Here is a 22,687-nt window from a genome sequence, read left to right as displayed (position 1 = left end):
TTCATACGTAACACGGAGTCTACTATTTGGTTCTCCCAAGGTTACAACTGCAACTCCTACCATACAACCCTTCACCTTCAACACCCACACACACATTTTTTCTGTTAGGCATTTTAGCTGGAACGCTGCTGTGAATGTGGTAAAAGCACTGTGCGGCCATATTTCCTCATGTCTTACTGCTGAATAGGTGAGAAACACTACATGAAATATGGCCTTACTCAGATCTCTTTCTTGCACTTTCAAATAAAGCAAGATCAAATCTCCAAGACATATTTGGTCTGGGAAAGCCATGATGACATTCAGATATGAAATATCACTATAAAAAGGATCAATGCCCTATGTTGTATCATGGTTCCCTAAAACAATGCAAACACTAGAGTTCAGTTTCTCAGGATGAAAATGCTATCACATAGTCTTGAGGAAAAGAAAGCTCAATCTTCTACAGATTTGTTTTTAAATTTAACAGTCATAAGAAAACCCCAGACAGGCTCCTGTTGCCTAACAAGTAAATCAGGGACAACAGTACCAAATCGATTACAACAACAAAGTCCAGACTGTTTCTTCCTTTGACTAATACCCCAAAAGAACTTTTATAATTTTAAGACCAAGTCAAACAGTTTTAATACCGACAAAATAAATATTTTTTCTAACTGTCCATGAGACACTGACCATATTATAAAGAATATATGTAACATCAGTGTATCTTGGGAGAGAAGCTTACTCAAATAAGAAAGGCCAAATAAAACTATGGGAAGAATGAGAAAGTTGATACAAAAAAAGAATTTCATATGCTAATAGTTCATTTTCATACTTTGCATTAAACTTTTCTACAAATTTAAAACACTTATTCATTTTAACCACTGAGAGGCAAATTTAAATGTGGGTTACCAAGACTTCCTTATAATCAGTCCTTTCTGCCATTTATCCTAGACTTTATTTTTTTTTAAGATTTTATTTACTTATTTTAGAGAGAGAGAGTATGAGGGAGCACAGGCAGGGAGAGGAACAGAGGGAGATTGAGAGAGAGAATCTCAAGCAGACTCCCCGCTGAGTGCTGAGCCCGACCTAGGGCTCAATCTCATGACCCTGAGATCCGGACCTGAGCCGAAATCAAGAGTTGCATGCTCAACCGACTGAGCCACCCAGGCACCCCTATCCTACACTTTAAAAGTCAAATCTGTGGATAAAGAAATTCTTTAACTTGACAGAGACTCTTTTTTTTTTTTTTAAAGATTTTATTTATTTATTTGACAGAGAGATAGAGAGAGAGCACAAGTAGGCAGAGAGGCAGGCAGAGGGAGAGGGAGAAGCAGACTCTCCACCGAGCAGGGAGCCCGATGTGGGGCTCGATCCCAGGACCCTGGGATCATGACCTGAGCCGAAAGCAGCCGCTTAACCGACTGAGCCACCCAGGTGCCCCGACAGAGACTCTTTTTGAACATTAAACATAAAGACAAGATCTGATGTAAATAATGGTATGTTCACCTACCCAAGTACTCATAGGTAAAATTATAAAGATGTTTAATTGCTCATGTGGGTGGCACTGATAATACGTAGAACAAACTTCTTCAAGAAATGATTTAATAACTCCAAAAGAATGAATCTGCCAACACTGTTTGGAAAAAAAGCCTTCTAAAATTTGTAACAGAATTAATAAACCAATGGCACTGCTTCCACAAGCTGGATAAGACCTCTTTCTTCATTAGTGCTACCAAACTTGCGATCTGCTTAGTCAGGAGGCATTCCCTAAACACTTCAGTTATGAAGTTACAAGTAGAAATTCAATACCAAGAAAGATTCGCAAGAGAGGAAGAAGAGTGAGATATAAGGTCAGAGACAAGAGTAGGGATCAGCGCCATGAAATAATTAATTTGTACTTATAGTCAAAATGTTTCATACACATGAATAAGGCAACAAAAGCATCCAAGCACATGAGGGCACATACATGAGGGCATTTGAGTAAAAAAAAAAAAAAAAAAAGAGGAAGAAAAACCTATTACATTCAAATTCAGATCAAATCTATTAGGTGCAAATAAGACACAGGAAGGAGTGGTAGGTAGTTCATTCATTATGAGTCTGTACTTGAAATTCCTGAAATGCTACTACAAAACCTGTCTAACACTTACTTCTCTTCCTGGTGTTCTAACAAGTCATTTAAAATGCATTTAATAAGCTCAGGGCATGTTGTGGAATGAAGAGTGCTATATACAACTAGAAACCTGTTCTTTTCAGCTGCAAACCTTCCCCCTGAGAAAAAACAGTCTTACCAGAAAAGAGATTAAAACAGAAAGGATCGGAAACAGGTGCAGGGGTGGAGGGAGTGGACAGAGGAACAAAGGTGAGAGAGAGAACTGTGAATTACATAATTACCTGAAGTTGTCTTCCCTCTCTCCCCCTTCACTGCCAGTCATCTCGGTTAAAACTTCAGAATCCAACCAAAAGACACTATCATCTCCTGAAGTGCTACTCTCACTTTCAGTCTCCATCTTGTTTTCAAAAAATTTAAACCTCAAGGAATGGAATAAAGACCACCACCAGTGTTCAAGGTGTTCAGCTCTACTTCTGTATGCCCAAGCGTGTGGCTGACACACAGTGATATGTGATCACGCCGGGCCACGGTCTACTACGTGCTATTTTAATTACAGTTGGGGTAAAGACAGGAAATCACATACAGCACACTCACTGCATCTGACTGCTCTACACCAGTGACACCCAGGCCCCTCCCACTGCCTCAGGCTCTGTGACCTACATAATCAAACTCAGAACCCAAATGAAGGTGATTTTTCACTAATTATTGATTTAATAACTATTTTTCTCTACTCGAGTCTCCAGTTAATAAGTGGAGAAAATAAGTTTTCAAAGTGCAGGATTTCTTATTTCACTATTTCAGAATTAAGAAAGGTAAACAGAAAACCAGAAAGGCTAACAGTATATGTAAAAGTCTCCTGGGCCAACCACAATGAGAGGCACAGTTACAGACTTCACAGTTAAGGAGGATCACAATTCAGAGAGAAGACAAGCATGCTGTAGGGACCTGCCCAACTTCATGCCTTCTAATACTACACCCATCTTCCCTTCCCTGCAGTAATAACTGCCAGATACACCTTGCTCAGGTATCCAAAATGGGACGTAACAGCCTCCAGGCTTGTCCATGGCCTTTTAAAGAAAAAAAATAAATAAATACTCTAAGGTTAAAAGACCTTGACAATTAGATCAAACAAAAGCATGCAACATTTTTACACATCACTTAAACTGCAGACGCCCATGGCAGCAATAAAATGACCTGCTGGGAAATGAGGGAAAAGTATAGCATCTATAACACTGGCAACAACACAACTGTTACTCAGAAAACAGCCACATTGGTACCAACCACTGACATGTCAGATATTCATCTTTTGGCCCAGCAATTCCCTTTCTAGGAAATTACTTTATTTTCACAGGTGGAAATAAGAAATGAACAGAAATATTCATGGCAGTAAACTTTATAACAGCAAAATAGAATAGCAAAAACCACCTAACTTGCTCGTTTAACAGAAAACTGGAAAATCAAATTATGGAATTGCCACAGAATGGAATGCTATACAGTTGGGCAAATGAGAAACACAAGGGCAGCCCCACTGGTCATGACATGACACAAAACCTAAGGCACGCTACTAAGGCAAAGAAGAAAGAGGTAAAGGTGGACAACAGTATATATGAAACGCTCCCATTCACATTTTCGAAGAAGAGGAAGGAGAAACACATGGGACTACGCACGCAGAATATGCACAGAAGGACAGCACCAGTGACAGCTGCTGTCTCCAAGGGAAAAACATAGCTAGCCAAGACCAATGACAGGGAGACAGGTTTTCACTGTGTCATGCACACATCACCCTCGCAAAACAATAACTAATTTTAATATAGTCTTTTATATGCCCCCAGCAAAGAATCAGATTTTTAAATGTTATTTTAAGTATTTAGGTCTTTTTTTCTCCTAAACACATCTAACTCCTTTAATGTGTTTCATGAATCCATCACCTTTCCTTTTGATCATTTCTTCTGCTCCTTCATTACTGTCGTTGATTGCCTCATTTCCTCAAGTCCTTTCAAACATGAAAACGTGAACTGTAAGCAGTACTTTTACACAGAATCCTGAGGACAGTCTGACCAACAAAAGCTCACTCAAGAAATCTCCTTTTCTAGTCCTGGGGCCACTGCAGAACCGTACATCCCCAGACAGCCCCGCGCCAGTGAGAGCCTTCGAGCCCACCAACCTGACCTTTGCACCAAAGAAGACCTTCTACAGGTCTCACGGTTTTGACTCTGCTATCAGTTCAAAAAAAGTTTTTAACTTCAAAATCAACACGCGTTCTGTTCCCTTCTTCAGTAGCTAATGAAAATCTAGCAGAAACGTAAGGTAGTGAATAGCAGGGGGCACGTAAGGCACACAGCAGAGTCAATCAAGAGAGCTACCAAAAATTGAGAGGATTCCATATTCCTGAAGACCACCACTGCTTTAACTCCTTTTTCCCCGACTGGCCTGAAACCTGACCAGACTTCACTTCCACAACAAACTTTTGTAGGACCCAAGTCTCTGACCTAAACCACAGGGGTCGTCATCAGTAGTTGACAACTAATTGAGTCTTCATCCTCTAATCACCAAGAGGTAAAGGAAGACAAGAGATAGGGGAGTTCCTAACCCCACTGCAGCAAGAGGAAAAGGAATTTTCGCGACAGTTTAAGAATCTGAAATTAGAATGCATCTTTTTCAAGAAAAATATTTTTAAAGTGGCTTATTTTTCTAGCAGCAAAGTAGTAATAATAACAGTAAACATACACTGAGTACTTATTTAATTGCCAAACATTGTGGGCCTTACAAAATTAATTATAATTTATTATGTAATTCTCACACGTAGGAGCTATTATAATCCTCATATTACAGGTAAAGAAATTGAAGCTTAGTGTAATAATTTGTCCAGGGTTACTCACTTTATAAGTCTGTATTAAAAATACTTTTTAGGGCGCCTGGGTGGCTCAGTGGTTAGGCGACTGCCTTCGGCTCAGGTCATGATCCTGGAGTCCCAGGATCAAGTCCCACATCGGGCTCCCTGCTCAGCAGGGAGTCTGCTTCTCCCTCTCCCGCTCCCCCATCTTGTGCTCTCTCTCTCTCTCTCACTCTCTCTCTCAAATAAATAAATAAAATCTTTAAAAAAAAATACTTTTTAAAAATCTACCTAAAATCTAACCACCATGTAAAATATTATTTCTATGGGGAAAATATGTGGCTTTCAATTTGATCTACATTTAGCTCATTAGCCTGACCCTCTCTGATCTCGTAATTTTCTTGTACACTGACGACCTGCATTCATTTCTACATAGCATCTCCCACATGTTTGGGTTGACTACAAAAAAAGGGTGCAAGTAGTGATCACAAAACAAAATAGCAGCAGAGCAGGAAGAGAACTGAGGTCCTGATACTCCCATTTCAGTGCTCATTTTCCCACACTTTAAATTAGAATTGTTTTTATCAATTCTGTTCAAAACATAGCCAAAAGGTCAATAAATATCTCCTGAACTGGGCAGCAAGCTTTGTCCACAGAATGCTTCACAATTCTGACTCTAAACACAGATATACCAGGGCGTCTGGGTGGCTCAGTCAGTTAAGCATCTGTCTCTGGCTCAGGTCATGATCCCAGGGTCCTGGGATCGAGCCCACATCGGGCTCTCTGCTCAGTGGAAGCCTGCTTCTCCCTCTCCCTGCTCCCCTTGCTTGTACTCTCTCAAATAAATAAATAAAATCTTAAAAAAAAAAAAAACCTTTAAATACAGATACACCAAACAGACTTTGCATAAAGTTATGTATTCTCAATGTGAATAGCATGTGTCTAGGTGTAATTTATATATATATAGTAATTGTATTAGAAAGAAAAGTTAAGCACAATTCCTAAAATATTTACAATAACAAGATTTTCTTCCAACGTAAAAAGCACCATATATAATGTACAAATTAATCATTCTTATACTATATATTCATTCTAAATTCCAGGTTACTTTTTTCTTTAAATTGTTTGAAAGACAATGGACTCTGAAAAACAAACTGAGGGTTCTAGAGGAGAAGGGGGTGGGAGGATGGGTTAGCCTGGTGATGGGTATTAAAGAGGGCACATTCTGCATGGAGCACTGGGTGTTATACACAAATAATGAATCATGGAACACTACATCAAAAACTATTGATGTAATGTATGGTGACTAACATAACATAATAAAAAAAAAATTGTTTTTCTAACTGGGGTGCCTGGGTGGCTCAGTCAGTTGAGCGGATGACTCCTGATTTCAGCTCAGCTTGTGTTCTCAGGGTCATGGGATCAAGCCCAGAGTTGGGCTCCGTGTTCAGAGTGGAGTCTACTTGAGATCCTCTCTCCCTCTCCCCTTGCCCCTCCCCCCACTTGTGCACACGCTCTCTCTAAATAAATAAATAAATACAATCTTTAAAAAAATTTTTTAATTGTTTTTCCAACCAATTGTAGGTGGTTTGTAGGTTTCTTACATTGCAGTAACTAACTTCAAAAGAATAACTATTTTCTTTTTTACTACAGAATACTCCTGTATTCTGGATCATCATACACAGACATCTGCTTCAGTTTACAAATGTATCTAAAGGGCAAACAATTATACATACTTTATTTCATTAAAATTTAAGTAAAATAAATATATTTGTTTATTTAAAAATAAATTTATTTCATTAAAATACCTAAAATATACAATTAATTTAACATGATCCTCTATAGATCACTTTAAACACAACAGAAAAAGTCTATTTGGCTAGAAAATGGAACATACCATGTTAGAGCAGATTTGCCTCGTTAGAAATATATATTCAAAGCGAGATCTAACTCTGAACAACTCTTCAAAAAAGCTAAATAAAATTTCAAAAAATGGATATCTTAACAATGTATCCACTCCTATCACAACAATATATGTATTTTTTAAAAATGTTGTATTTCAAAAATGAAACTGGAAAAAAATTTCAATAGAAATGGAAATATTTTGAAATCAGACAGACATTGTTTCAAATCTCAACTATGTCATTTATAGATAGTGTGGTCTGAGTTAGGTAGCTTAAATTGAGTGTCAGTTTGGTAATCTCTAAAAGAGGAATAATAACAACCTTGTAAGGTTAATGTGTGGATCAGAAATAATGCATGTAATGAAACTATCATATTGCACAGTAAAGATAAGATCCTCTGTAAATGACATCCATCACACTCATCATCACTGATGCCATGGAATGTTTTTATTGTTGTAATTATATAAAAACTGAGAAATAAGATATTTAATCTGTAAATACTTGGCTTTCTTTAGTTATATCACTTTGTAATTTTTACCATTATTTAAAAGAGAGTAGTAATCTAATAAATAAAAGGAAACAAATCTCAACTAAGAGATAATTTTCTACTTATTTGAATCCCTTTCATGAATGTGGATGGAAAATCAAAAATTAGAACCAAAAACTCATATACTCCCCTCATCATATTAATACAAAGATTACAAAGTACATATAAAATTAGATCGTAAGACAGTTCAGCATGACATTTCCAATCTCCTTAATAAGTGATTTTTTTTTAAAGATTTTATTTATTTAACAGAGAGAGAGAGACAGCGAGAGAGGGAACACAAGCAGAGGGAGTGGGAGAGGGAGAAGCAGGCTTCCCACTGAGCAGGGAGCCCGATGCGGGGCTTGATCCCAGAACCCTGGGATCATGACCTGAGCCGAAAGCAGACGCTTAACGACCGAGCCACCCAGGCGCCCCTCAATAAGTGATTTTAAGTGGAAATTTCCTGAGTATATGCATAAGCTCTCCCAAAATTTAACTAAAATCATTTATTGCTTTTAAATTCTGTATCCTTAGTCAACCAAGCAAAGATTAAAAGCATACTTTCTGGTATTCAAGTTTTAAAATGTGCAATATTTATTATAATATAGAACACTGCCTTCAACAAATATATAATCTCAGGCTATGTTTTCACTGGATCAGTAACTACCATCAATTGTTACACATTCTAGTATCTTCATCTCATGTAAATACTGATTGAAGAAAAATACAGTCTACGTAATCAGACTTCTTCAACACAATTTTTAACCATAGTGCTATACTCTGTTTGGTATCAGTAAGTGCAAAAAAAAAAAAAAAAAGAAAGAAAGAAAAGAAATTAGAAACACTATATAGAGTAGATTCCATTATTATAAGAAAAATAGTCTATATATATATGTATATATATATATAAAACAGGAGAGCATGTAACAAAAACACTGAGTAATTTTCACTTTCTTCCTTAATTTATCTACAATGTTTTTAATTTCTAACAGAAAAATGTATTAGCTATTTAAGTTTTTGGTTTTAAACAACTCATAAGTTAAAATATCCATTCCATAGTTTTTTCTCTTGAATAGTTGAGTGCTAATGTCTGCCATCTCCTATACCAAAGATAGCAACAATAAATGCTTACTGAATAAATACACACAAGTAAACAACAGAAAAATGTAAGTCCCAAGCTCAAGGAATATAAATTCAAAAATAAATAAGTCAGTGTGCATAAATAAGGCAATATTCTTGTACAGACCAAGGCAAATCTAAAATGATGATTAAAAACAAGTAAAATAGCAAAGGAGAAAAGCAAAAACAAGCACATGGGCTAAATAACTAAGGAAACTTAGAAATTCTTTATATATCAGGATCTCAGAATCATGAAATAAATCTGTAATAGGAATTAATATAAATTTAATTCCTCCTCTACAGCATGAATTTAATCCCTCCTCAAAGAAGAACCAAAATCTATGGAATTTGCACCTCATTAATAAAGAAATCTAATGCCTCTCCTGTAAGTGCAAAGACTGCATCTACTTACTGTCAAATTCATATACCACATCACCTTGTTTCACTGTTTCCCTTTCAAAAGTTCATAAAATCCAACCCAAGAATACTTTGTTTCAAAACTCAAGAGCTCAAGGTGCTCTTGCACAAGGGAAAAAGAACATGGTGGGCGCCTGGGTGGCTCAGTTGGTTAAGCGACTGCCTTCGGCTCAGGTCATGATCCTGGAGTCCCGGGATCGAGTCCCACATCGGGCTCCCTGCTCAGCAGGGGGTCTGCTTCTCCCTCTGCCCTCTTCCCTCTCGTGCTCTCTCTCATTCTCTCTCTCAAATAAATAAATAAAATCTTTAAAAAAAAAAAAAAAAAGAACATGGTATCAGCATTAACATAGTCTTCCAAACGAAGTGAGTCAGAGACCGAAGAGAACAATTCATACAACTCCCAAGCCATGGGCACACAGAACAGGCAAATTGTCTTAGCGTGAGTATCCCATTAGTAGACTCAATAAATAACAAAACAAAAACACTTGCTTCATCACAATCTAGAGATCTCAAGATATCCTCACTGGTCTGAGACACTACTCACAATAGTTTTTCAATCTACAGATAAAATTAAACTCTGTAACAAGTTATAATTCTTCTAGCAATGAACTTAAGCCCACTAAAATACAACATCTAAATGTAAATGGTTAAATGAAAACACTGCTAAAAAGTAATAAATAAAAGCACAGTGGCAAAAATTAAGAATTAATTATGTTGCAACTGATCTGGTAAGAGGCTTTATAAAGACAATAAAGATTCAGTATTCTTTAATATAATGTTGAATTAAAGAAATTATTTCCTGAGCCAGAATTCTCACTGAATATATCATAATCAGTGAGGTACAGAACAAAAAGGCTTACATTACTTTTATAAGTTTAGGGCCTTAGAAAACTGTAGTCTTGGCAAAAACGGAAATTTATGTACAGTACTTCTGGTAATTCCTATAACCGGACCGCTTCCTAATATTAATGATATTGCAAAGAAAAATGCTAAATGTAAATTTAATGAGTAATAGTCCGGGAAGAAAGCAAATGATTCAACTAAACTCTACCTTAGTGGAAGGTCTGGGAGAGACTAGGATGAAATCACTAGGGGAAAAAAATTAAATTAGGGCTAAGCAAAAACTCAGGGTAGGGTGCCTGGGTGGCTCAGTTGGTTAAAGGCCCAACTCTTGATTTAGGCTCGGGTTGTGATCTTGGGGTCGTGGGATCAAGGCCGCATCAGGATCCGTGATCATATGGAATCTGCTTGGGATTCTCTCTCTCCCTCTCTCTCTGTCCCTCCCCCTGCTGGTGCAAGAAATAAATAAACAAATAAACAAATAAGTAAAATATTTTTTTTAAAGTTCAGGGTATTCCATAATATAGTTTGTTAGAGTCTCGCCCACAAAATACTAGAAAAAAATGCCAATAAATCAAATGCTTTTACCTACTGGTGTCCTTACCTGGATAGCTCGCTCTAGTGCATGCTGATCTGAGACCCAAGTGATTCTGGCAGCCTACTACTTATTTTATTCCACCCGCTCCCTTGTTATCGGCTGGCAAGGGTGGCAAGAGTCACAGTGGGAGTCAACAATAGCAAGTTCTTTCATGTTTTAGAGTTCTCTAAAATTCATTCAACTACTTATAAAACTACAAGCACTTTTCTCAAAGCACAATCATCCTCTCCTCAAATAATAGAAGCTAAACCCATACTTGTAAATGTGAATCTGAGGCATAGTATTCTGATGTAAATAAGTGTACTTCTACTCCTGATATCAGTAATTCTCCAATTTTATTTATTTATTTTTAAAGATTTTATTTATTTATTTGACAGAGAGAGACACAGCGAGAGAGGGAACACAAGCAGGGGGAGTGGGAGAGGGAGAAGCAGGCTCCACGCAGAGCAGGGAGCCCGATGCAGGACTCGATCCCAGGACCCTGGGATCATGACCTGAGCCAAGGGCAGATGCTTAACGACTGAGCCACCCAGGCACCCCTCAATTTTATTTTCTTAGAAAGGAGAATTAAGTTCTTACCTGCTCATTTAGCTTTATTTCAGGAAACAGGCATTTTTTTCCCATTATCCATTGTTAGAGAAATCTGTTCTGGTAAATTTTATCAATTACAAAAATAATAATAATGTAAATCTTTAGATGAGTAAACTATAACAGAGAAGCAAAAAGAAGTAAATGTAGATAGCTCTTTAAAATATACACAGATTTATATTTAAGTTTGAATGACGCATTAATTAGGGATTGAGCATCTGCCTATTTCTTCTGATTTGGCTAGAACCAGACATTATTATTATTATCTGTGGTGCTCTTCATGGGATATTTTCAAAAGATGTAGTAAATGCAAAGTATATTTTATAGTATCTCAAAAAATTACTTTAAAATAATAAAGCTGTTTCTTAAGTCTCAATTCAGAATCTTCAAATTATATCACTATACCCTTGTGGTAAATTAAGCATGTTCAGAAACGGAACTAACTTGTTATTTACTGATCTGTAGTTTATTAAGCTACTGTTTCACTATTATAAGTAGTTTTCAAGTTAAATATACAAAGCAATTTGAAAACAACAGTACTATTTCGGAGTATCCATGGTTTCCATTTAGGAAATAAAGTTGGATTTTTTTTTTTAATTTAATGAAGTTAAGATGACTCAAATTCCTCTGTGCCACTTATTACCTATGTAAACTCAGGCAATTTACTTGTGATCTCTTAAGTTCAATTTCCTCATCTGATCAGAATAACCATGCCCAATTATATTCCAATTGAGGTGATCAGATGAAACAAGATATATAAAGTATCTACGTACCACAATATTTGAAAGTAAGTGCTAAAAAAACAGAAGGTGTAATAAAAGAAAGACGTTTCATGAATCTACATTTTAGATCTACTAAAAAATGTTAAACTTCTTTAGAAGAACAAAAATTCTCATGAGATAAGGACTCTTTTAAATTACTAAAATATTATTATCTCACCTAAAATAATTAGCCAATAATCCCTTAATATCATAAATATGTAGTCAATGTACCAGGCTTTCCAATTGTCATGAACTTTTTAACAGTTGGTTTGTTTGAATCACAAAGTCCACACATGGTGGTACTATAGTTAACAGGTCTCTTAAGTCCCTTGTGATTTCAAGGTTTCCTCTCCTTTATTTTTGTCATATATTTGTTGAAGAAACCAAATCCTGTACATTCTCTAACACTCAGGATTTTGCTGATTATATGACAACAGTCTGGTTCTACAGGCTCCTTTAGCTCTCATATTTCCTTTACAGGCATTAATTCTTCCTCTTTTTTTTTTTAAGATTTTATTTATTTGAGAGAGAGAAAGGGAGCACAGGCAGGCGCACAAGCAGGAAGAGGGGCAGAGGGAGAGGGAGAGGCAGACTCCCTGCTGAGCAGGGAGCCCAATGTGGAGGCTCCATTCCCAGGACCCTGAGATCACGACCTGAGCCAAAGGCAGACGCTTAACCCACAGAGCTAGCAGGTGCCCCTACAGGCATTAATTCTTAAAAGCTATATGGAATGCTTTAGTTTGGTATTTTCTGCCTCATCTACCAGCCTTCTAAAATAAATATTAATCAAATGAACAAACAAAATGGTAAAATATTAGAAAATACAAAAACAAAAGTAACCAAAGGGCCATAGATATTATATTCTTGCAATGACTTAAACAGGTCTGAGTGGGGCAGCTATATGAGGCAATGCACATTAAGAGGTCTCAGGTGTTGTTTTGACTTCCAAATGGGCTCTTGCATCCTCTACTGCCATCTATGACATTACTATATCCTCCTACATGATCTACTAAGTTCATTGGCAATACCTGCACACATCTGAACAATCTATGACTAATACTAAAACTCAACCCAGTATGTTTGCCACTAGTCCGTCCCTATCATTTTAGAAGGGCAACATAAAAGCTGTATGAACTATGGAATATCCTTAAAAGAAAGGACAGAAACATTATCATGGCTCCTATCTGGGCAGGAATTAGAAACAACTGATATCCTGGAATAAACTATCAACTAGATGAATAAAGTTGAAATACAGAAATACCCCGAAACCTAGTACACTAAACTTGTATCACTAACTCTTAAACATTTGAAATTAAATGATTAGTAGGAATCAAGAGGTCAAAGATTTACCTATATAACAGCCTGTATATATCTTAGAAAACACCGATTCACATACAGTATATAAGAGGAATAAACAATAAACATCTTCATGAGCTTGGAAATCCAACACATTAGAACCAAGTAACAGAGTTTGCCCAGAATTAGACCATCTCCTCTCCATCCACCCGGGGAAAACACTGTTACTATTTGGCCAGTGTATCAGAATCTACAAGCCAAGGAACAGTTAAAACAGGAAAAGATTCTGGGGCGCCTGGGTGGCTCAGTCATTAAGCATCTGCCTTCAGCTCAGGTCATGATCCCAGGGTCCTGGGATCGAGCCCCACATCGGGCTCCCTGCTCGGCAGGAAGCCTGCTTCTCCCTCTCTCACTCCCCCTGCCTGTGTTCCCTCTCTCGCTGTGTCTCTCTCTGTCAAATAAATAAATAAAATCTTTAAAAAAAAAAAAAAAAACAGGAAAAGATTCTATAATTATCTACTATATCCACAAACTAACTAGGAGTTCTTAAGTGAACAAATGGAAAAGATAATTCATCATGCACTGGTTTGTCTGCCAGCATCAAACCACCAGCCAGTGATTACCATCCACTCTGTCATTTTTCAAATATAAAGTACAAAACAGATAACAGCACAATAAAAATATCACCTTAGACTAGTACAGCAATTTACTACTTTTAAAGCACTCTAGCATATTTCAAAGCAAATGACAAAGAGAAATTAAGCCAAGGGAAGGGTGGGAATCTTACATCTAAAACACAGATTTTAGGGAACTAAACTTTTAAAAGAAAAAGCATTGAAAATTGAATTCACTATAATTTTCCCATAACTACACAGTCTAATACTAAAGAGCTTAAAAATAAACACAGGTGCAACACATTCCAGGAAATGAGTAGACAACAAGAAAATATGGTCACAGCATAGTTTTCCAAGGAAAAAACTAAGGATGTTCCTTCAAGTGTGCTTTTAAAACAGAAATCTTCAATCCTTTTTTCTATCCCCGAACAGTTGAAAAATATGCACACATTAATAAAACTGACTCATAACCTATTTAGAGATTTATTTTGATTAACAATTTAAAAGCAAATTATCTTTGAGAGTGTCAAGCTTGTTGAGTATTCAAACTGTAAGTTGAAAATTATTTTAATTAGAACTTAATTTCATTGAAATTGGCAGCACAAAAGAGGTTAGTTTTAAATAGGGATGCAGAGGGAGGAAGAGCTAGATGAAATGGAGTCTCTGGTCAGCTAAGGGCAAAATATGAGGGTAAAAAGGAGGAGGACAAAAAAGTAAACGTAACTCCTTATAAATTCACAGATGAGGGGCGCCTGGGTGGCTCAGTCAGTTAAGCATCTGCATTCGATTCAGGTCATTATCCCAGGGTTCTGGGATCAAGCCCTGCACCAGGCTCCCTGCTCAGTGGGGAGTCTGCTGCTCCCTCTTCCTTTGAAAGGGAGAGAGTGAGAGACCTCACTCTCTTTCTCAAATAAATAAATAAAATCTTTTTTAAAAAATCACAAATGACACAAAATACTAACCAGATTATCTGGGGATATCAGAAAAGTATTCAAAACATTCTGGAAATAACACCAAGGCGTCAGAATTCTCAACTGCATAGACCCCAGCTGTGAATCAATATGGGGGGTAATTCTTAGGTTGACTGACATTCCTGTTAGGCTATCATCTCTGAAATCAGGAACATTTACCTAACTGAATATTTGGTGTAGATGTCTGTAACAGTAAAGAAGAATTTGGCCAATGGCTACTTAATGCTGAGAAGAGTGAAAGACCAGAGAAATATCTGTGTCAGAGAACGCACAGAACTTGAAACGATGAGCACTTATAAAAATGTCAGAAATTCAACTACTTTCAAAGTTAGATGAAATCTTAAAGACCACCTCCATCTGAAGTCAGCTAGTAAATTCAACTTTAGAAATTCATGTTTCCGGGACACCTGGGTGGCTCAGTCATTTAAGCAACTGCCTTCAGCTCAGGGCATGATCCCAGGTTTCAGGATCTAGTCCCCCGCATCACTCCTACTCAGCGGGGAGTCTGCTTCTCCCTCTCCCTCTCCCTGCCACTCGCCTGCTTGTGCTCTCTGACAAATAAAATCTTAAAAAAAAAAAAAAAAAAGTCATGTTTCCTTTTCCTACCTTACAATTAATTATATGGTAAATTTTCACAAAGTATCTCATTTTAATTCTGATACCTACAAAAACCTAGTGATGTTACCAAGAAAACAACACTGTCCCCTATATTACATATAAGGGAACTGAGGCTTGCCCAAGGTCACATAATTTATAAGTGGTATTTAACTCTTAGGTTATTTGTGAAGGAACGGCTAAAATGTCTCCTCCACTAAAAAATTTTCAAGTTATTCCCCAGCCCAAAGCATTCTCCTTTCTGCTGTCCTACAATATTTTCAAAAACACTTTCATAATACTTTTTAAAAAAATACAAAAGAAATAGGCATAAAAGGGATAAGTGATTTGCCCCAGGACATAAGCGTGGAGCTGGGAGTCGGACTCCAGAGATGATCAGTACGCTGTTCCCCAAAGTGATCACTAAATATGATCTCTTCTGCTATAACACATTTCTGTAACATGAATTAGATCATATTCAGGTTATATGTAGTAATTTTTTCCCACACATTAATGTTTTCAGTCAGGTATATCCAGTGTAACAGGAAGTTCACGACCATATGGTGGATGGAATAAAATGCAGGGGCTCATCGTACTGTGCATAATGCCCATTCAGACCATTCTGATGCTAGCCTCAACTTGGTCCCACACTGTCTGGTACGGATTTTATAGATAAAATCCTGTATTTACTGTAGTATTTCTGCACTTACTAGCAATTTGACATTATCTTTTTAACTGCACTGTTATTATTAGGACTGTGGTTGCTTTTATTAGTGCTCTGGATACAAAGCTGTATAGATTTTGAGTGATTTGTACAGCTCTAATTTTACTAGACCTTTTTAGTATATGAATTGTAAAACCACAAGATTTTTCAGAAACATACATTATAGCAAAAACTGTATAAAAATGTTTCCAGACCAGTGTCATCATTTACTATATACCCCTCTACGGCCAGTCAGATCTTTCAAGTCTTACTACAGAATAAAACTGCTGCCATCAAAAACACTGAACATCTAACACAAAGTCTCAAAGTCTTCAGTGTAAACCAAAAGCCAGCCTTAGAATGTATGTAAGAGAATTACACAAACTATGGCTGGTTCCTAAACGTGACCGGACATCAGAATCACAGGAGTAGCTAAAAAAAAAAAAAAAATACAGGGGCGCCTGGGTGGCTCAGTCGTTAAGCGTCTGCCTTCGGCTCAGGTCGTGATCCCAGGGTCCTGGGATCGAGCCCCGCATCCGGCTCCCTGCTCTGCGGGAAGCCTGCTTCTCCCTCTCCCACTCCCCCTGCTTGTGTTCCCTCTCTCACTGTGTCTCTCTCTGTCAAATAAATAGATAAAATCTTTAAAAATAAATAAATAAATACAGGTTCTCCCAACCCCACAGAGACCCACTGGATTTCCAGAGACCAGATCCTAGAATCTGTATTTGAAATTCTTCAGTTGATTCTACTTATCTGACAGCCCAGTTGCTTAATGATTAGGTATTTACATAAGAAAGAAACAAGCACAAAATATACACACCCCCAAAATGATATGCTTTTATTTTCTGAAATGATCAGTAATTCAAGCAAAAGAAATAGCATTCCTAAATGAAGAGTATTAAAATTGTATAAATAGCCATTTTTAACCCTATAACTTAGAATTAATTCAAATTGATCAATTCAAAATGGAAGGGCTGGGCGCCTGGGTGGCTCAGTTGGTTAAGCGACTGCCTTCGGCTCAGGTCATGATCCTGGAGTCCCTGGATCGAGTCCCGCATCGGGCTCCCTGCTAGGCAGGGAGTCTGCTTCTGCCTCTGACCCTCCCCCCTCTCATGTGCTCTCTCTTTCTCATTCTCTCTGTCTCAAATAAATAAATAAAATCTTTAAAAAAAAAAAAATGGAAGGGCTGTTCATTAGTTGTGATTACTAAGAGGCTGAATGAATGGTACTAGCAATGTAACCATCAACTACACCCTCTCACTGGTTGCCTCCTTAGCAAATAAGGCCCTCATTGTGGGAAATGGAAGCAAAATCATGGGGTTTATAACACATACACATATAGCAAGTTTTATTTTCTTGGCTCAGAGCTCCAGCAATCTGCAAGAGAGAACGTCCCCACCTTCTGACTTCTTTATTTTGAAATTCTTGTGTCTACTGGGGCAAATTATTCACAATAAAGCTGTACCAGTAACATTTACACTATTACTAACCATATGACTTAACTTACCTTAATTTATACTTATTTTTCCATTAACATTTCTTATTTAAATGCTTGCATGAATCTGCCACAGTTGGTATGTTACACCTACTGTAGTACATAGCATAGCATCACTGTAAAAATCACTGTGTTTACAGTGCTCTAGATGACAATTAGAGCAAGGTATGCTTGTACAAAATGCTCTAGGAAAGTTCATTTCATGTTATATACTTAAATTTATGTTCTTATATATCTGTGATCCCAAATACTTACAAGAAGATAAAAAAGCGGGGCTTGTGGGTGGCTCAGTCAGTTGAGGGTCTGCCTTCAGCTCGGGTCATGATCCCAGGGTCCTGGGATAGAGCCCGCTTCAGGCTTCCTGCTCAGTGGGGTGCCTGCTTCTCCCTCTCCCGCTCCCCCTGCCTGTGTTCCCTCTCTCGCTGTGTCTCTCTCTGCCAAATAAATAAATAAAATCTTTTAAAAAAAAGGGACGCCTGGGTGGCTCAGTCGGTTAAGCGTCTGCCTTCGGCTCAGGTCATGATCCCAGGATCCTGGGATCGAGTCCCGCATCGGGCTCCCCGCTCTGCGGGGAGCCTGCTTCTCCCTCTGCCTCTGTCTCTCTGTCTCTCATGAATGAATAAATAAAAAATCTTTAAAAAAAAAAGAAGGCAACAAAGATTTAATTTGGGGGCTAAAAAACTGCCAATTTTAGATATAAAGAAACCATCTTTGGACTACCAGACATGATTAACTTGGATCTCAAATTGTATTTTTATTTGGCCTTTACCTAGTTGTCCCCTAAAATATATATAATGTCTTATTTTATTCTCCAACCCCAAAGGTTTATATTTCATAATAGTACATTTCAAATAAAATATAGTACACTTAAAGAATCCATGAATTTTCATTTGTCTAAGCCTCAAATGTTTTGACTCACTTGATAGTTCTGCTATTTGAAATTTAAATGACGTAAATTGAGATACAGGGTAATCAAGAGATGCCCCTCAGGCACTAACATGCTGCTATGTTCAGTGAAATTCGTATTTCACTGAAAATGGACAAAAATCACTGCTTCAGTTAAACCAGACAAATACTCCAGGAGGTATTTCATCTGACACAAAGGATGTGGTTTACCACCTATAGCAGCTCAATTTTAATCTTTCATTTGTCAGAACTACTTGCCAAAGGCAAATGACAGTATCGAATAATACACTGAAATTTCTTGCAATTGGCAGATGCTGTAACAATGGAGAAAAGCAACTGATGCAAGAGTTCAAGATCTCATCACAGCACACTTATAACCCTAACTAAATAATGCATTGCAGGACACATCAAAAATAATGTGCCCCATCTCAGCTGTATTAAGTGAATGCTGCATTATGAAAACATAAATATTAGACTAAAATCTCCTGAAAATGTAACAGGTTCCCTTATCTTGAATAAAATTTTTGTGTTGTAGATAACATTTTTTACTAATATAACATTTTGGTAATGCTACATAGGCCACTTAAAAACAGATTTATTTCAATTAGATACTGTGTTCTGTAACAGCCAAAATATCAAAGCTTACATAAGGAAACTACAGGGATGATAAACTGAGGTGGTAAACGAGGGCAGGAAGAGACAGGGAATGAGACTATATACTCTAGTTTGGGAGTGGGGGGAGGTGTGTGTTAACGTGACTTTTTAAAATAAAAATCATAAAAATTTTGAAGATGAAAATAATCTGTTTATCTCGTCTTGTCCATGCCTGTTGCTCAAGAAGCAATTTTTAAAAGAAAACTGCAGTAGTACTCTTCCCTAAAACCATTAACCCCAGTCTAACCATGAGAAAAAAGTCAGACGAACTCAAATTGAGGGACATTCTACAAAATAACCTACCAGTACTAGTCAAAACTGTCAAGGTCACCAAAATCATGGGAAGTCTGAGAAACTGTCACAACCAAGAAAAGCCCAAGGAGAAATGGTGACTAAGGGTAATCTGGTATCCTGGAACAGAAAAAAAAAAAAAAAAAAAAAACATTAGGTAGAAACTAAAGATTCAGATAAAGTATGGGCCACAGATAACAATTATGCATCAATATTAGTTCATTACATGTAACAAATGTACCATTAAGTGTAAGATATTAACAAAAGGGGATGTGGGGTCAATGGGAACTCTGTACTACGTGTAACTTTTTGGTAAATCTAAAACTATTCTAAAAAAGTTTTTTTTAAGAATTCTGTTGCAAGTGATAGAAAACATTAACTCAAACTGGACTAAACAAAAGAAATTTATTGGTTCATATAACTGAAAATACGTAAGGACTGGTCTCACTTCAAGCACAGAAAGATTCAGAAGGTTCAGATTTTTTCAGGAAAGTGTCTTCACTTGTTGACTTTGTCCTGCTGTCCAGATGTTGGCTATAATCTTAGGTTTCAGAGGCGCCTGAGTGGCTCAGTCAGTTAAGCATCTGACTCCTGGTTTCAGCTTAAGTCATGATCTCAGGGTCCTGGGATCAGGCCCCGTGTGGTGTGGGGCTCCCCACTCAGCCGGGAGTCTGCTCCTCTCCCTTCTCCCTCTCCTGTGCCCCTCCTCCTCCCCACGTTCTCTCTAAAATAAATAAATATATACATATATATGTATGTATGTATGTGTATATATATAAAATCTTAGGTTTCAGATATAGTTTTACTACACCATTTGTTTTGAAAATACAAATTTATTCCAAAGTGACTGGTATGTTAAGGAACAATTTGAACACGGCATGAATTTTGCATTTGTTAATGCATGATTTCATCTGCTGAAAAGAAGTAGGTCAGGAGTTAGCAAACTTTTTCTGCAAAGGACCAGATAATACTTTAAGCTTTGTGAACCATATGTTCTCTGTCACAACTCTGCCTTTGTAGAAGGAAAGCAGCCACAGACAACAGTAAAAAGAAAGGACATGGATGTCTTCAATAAAACTTTATTTACCACAACAAGCAGGGGCTTCCTTGGCTTGTCAACCAGGGTTCAGGTTAGGTGAATGCAGAACCTGTACCCAGCAGAAACAAGCCATTTAGGAACACAGAAAACACACCTCACCAGGAGGATGAGCCACCCCTATCCACATGCAGTATACAACTTTTTAACCAATTATTGACCAGCCTCCTTCGACCACTTCACAACGCACAAGCTGTAGTCCTTCAAATCACATGATGGCCGCTGTCCTGTACCCTTTCCTCTTCTGGTAGCCACCACAGATTCGGTTTAATTGGGCCATCTTAAGACTATTTACCTACTTCTGAACTGATCACTGTGTTCAATGGTCAGGGCTTGAGTCCTGGACGTTATCCTTGCAACAGGAAGGTGGAAAACCCCCTTGATCCCTAAGTAACTAAGACTGAGGTAAGGATTCCCAAAAAAATCAGAATCCTACTGTAAACAAATAATAAATTTTTTAAAATAAAAACTTGAGAAAGGAAAACAAGTATCTACTACTATCTCTCTGTACAATAGCTACAGAGTAAGTAGCATAGTTTAATATGCAATTAATTCATGCAAACTCAACAATACCTACTCAGCACTGGGTAGGATTTCAAATGGTTTAAAGACATGCATTTTTAATAAAACAGAGCTTCCAGAAAATCTAAACTCAATGTACATCACCTGGTACTCAAATGAAAAAATAGCAAATCTATTTCATTGATGGAAAAAAGCTATGATGAATTTTGGGAAGATAGTATGCTTTTATTCTGTTCTTTATAGTAAATTTAAAGGGTTTTCAGGGATACTTTTAACCAAGTGTTACTTTCCTTGTGCACTGACTTCAAAACTAACCCATGGATTAATTGCAGCTCATGGATACTGAAGTAAGAAAAGGTTTTCAAAGAATATATTCTCAGAGCTTATAAGCCCAATTGTAACTTTGCTTAAGTCCAATCATTAAATAATAGGTCTTCTCATCAAGAATATATATTGATTCTAAAAGTCAATATGAAATCTTTTTTAAAAATTGCCTGCCTTTATGAATTCCTCTCAAGTCCTATCTATAAATTACTTCCCTGAACTCACCAATTTTTTTTCACATTGCTATGCCTGTTTGTAATACTTAGCCCCTCTCTTCTGAACAGCCTTTCACCTATTAGCTTGGTAAAAACAAGGACTCATCTTTTAAGACTCAACTTAGGCAACACTTTCCTACCTGAAGTTCTTCTTCCCAGTGATTATCATTGTTTTATTCTGGTTAATAATAATGTTTCCAGTGTTTGCTCAGTAATCATGGTGCCGGCTTTTGGAAACAGACAGATAGACAACACACACACACACACACACACACACGACTTTATCAGGTTAAAACAAACAGCGACTTACTTCTTCTATCAAGACTGGATGTTGAATTTTAACCCATGGCTTTTCAAAATGAAATTTTTCATTTGATTTATTTATATGGTGATTTATATAAGGAATTATCTTTGCTTTCAAGGAGGGGGAGGAAATAATCACATCTTGATGGTGGTATATTATTCTTTAATGAGCTTTAGGTTCTACTAATATTTAAAGGATATTTAGGGGGCAGTAAAAAAATCAAAAATAAAAATAAAGGATGTTTCCACTGATATCTATTTGTGAGACTAATCAATCCTTTGTGCAATCTTTGCCAAGTTTTGCTAGCATCTTTTAAAAATTTTGAAACTGCTCCTTCTTTTTCTACTCTCTGCACTATTCTATTTAAATGGCACTGGTATTACCCCTTTCACAAAGGCATGGTAGACTTCCTCTCCAGTATCATCCAAGTCTGATGGATTGGTGTGGCAAGGAGGGTTGTTGCTCTTTAACAAGTTTTTCTATTTCTTCTATAATTGCTCTGTTTCCAGTTTCTCTCTCTTCTAGAGTCAGTCTTCTAGGTAATTACAACCACCTTCCTAGAAATATTATTCAGTTCATTCAGTTTCTCGTATTTCTTTCATCAGAGCTGAACAAATGTTACAGTTCTTTAAATTTTTTACGTGCCTGGGGCACCTAGGTGGTTCAGTCTTGATTTCGGCTCAGATCCTGATCTCGGGGTTGTGGGATCGGGCCTGTGTCCGGCTCTGTGCTGGGTGTGGAGCCTGCTTGAGATTCTCTCTCTTCCTCTCTGTCTGCCCCTCCCTCCTCTCCAAAAAAAATAATAAATTCTTTATTTACCCATGCTCCTTTCCTAATGAAACTTAACAGATTAGTTATTTCATTGTTTCTAAAATAAAACAGCTCTTCAATTTCCCTAATTAGATCCACCACCTACTGAAAATGTTACCTAACCTCTCAGTGCCTTCGTTTAGCAATCACAGTTCCTATTTCATAAGGTTATTGTGAGAACATAAATAAGTACGTAAGTGCTTAGAATACATGC

At 37.2% G+C, this 22,687-nt stretch overlaps 1 protein-coding gene across 3 annotated transcripts in view; it reads right to left on the bottom strand.

The window, feature by feature from the left end:
• Nucleotides 1-22,687, bottom strand: part of ARHGAP32 (Rho GTPase activating protein 32) — a 314,482-nt gene that overhangs the window by 207,859 nt on the left and 83,936 nt on the right. For 2 of the 3 annotated variants that reach the window (XM_064577229.1, XM_064577230.1), the window contains exon 1: nt 2,371-2,771. The exons of the other annotated variant lie outside the window; for it this stretch is intronic. In XM_064577229.1, coding sequence (XP_064433299.1) covers nt 2,371-2,486 — 116 coding nt within the window. In that variant the 5' untranslated portion in view covers nt 2,487-2,771. Of the gene's footprint in view, nt 1-2,370; nt 2,772-22,687 lie in introns of those variants that run through there. 3 annotated transcript variants of the gene reach the window in all.

Source organism: Mirounga angustirostris, unplaced genomic scaffold, assembly GCF_029215605.1.
Source record: "Mirounga angustirostris isolate CCGP_5_RB_7025 unplaced genomic scaffold, mMirAng1.0.hap1 SCAF_13, whole genome shotgun sequence".
Taxonomy (NCBI): domain Eukaryota; kingdom Metazoa; phylum Chordata; class Mammalia; order Carnivora; family Phocidae; genus Mirounga; species Mirounga angustirostris.
This window is presented reverse-complemented; position numbering and strand designations above follow the sequence as displayed.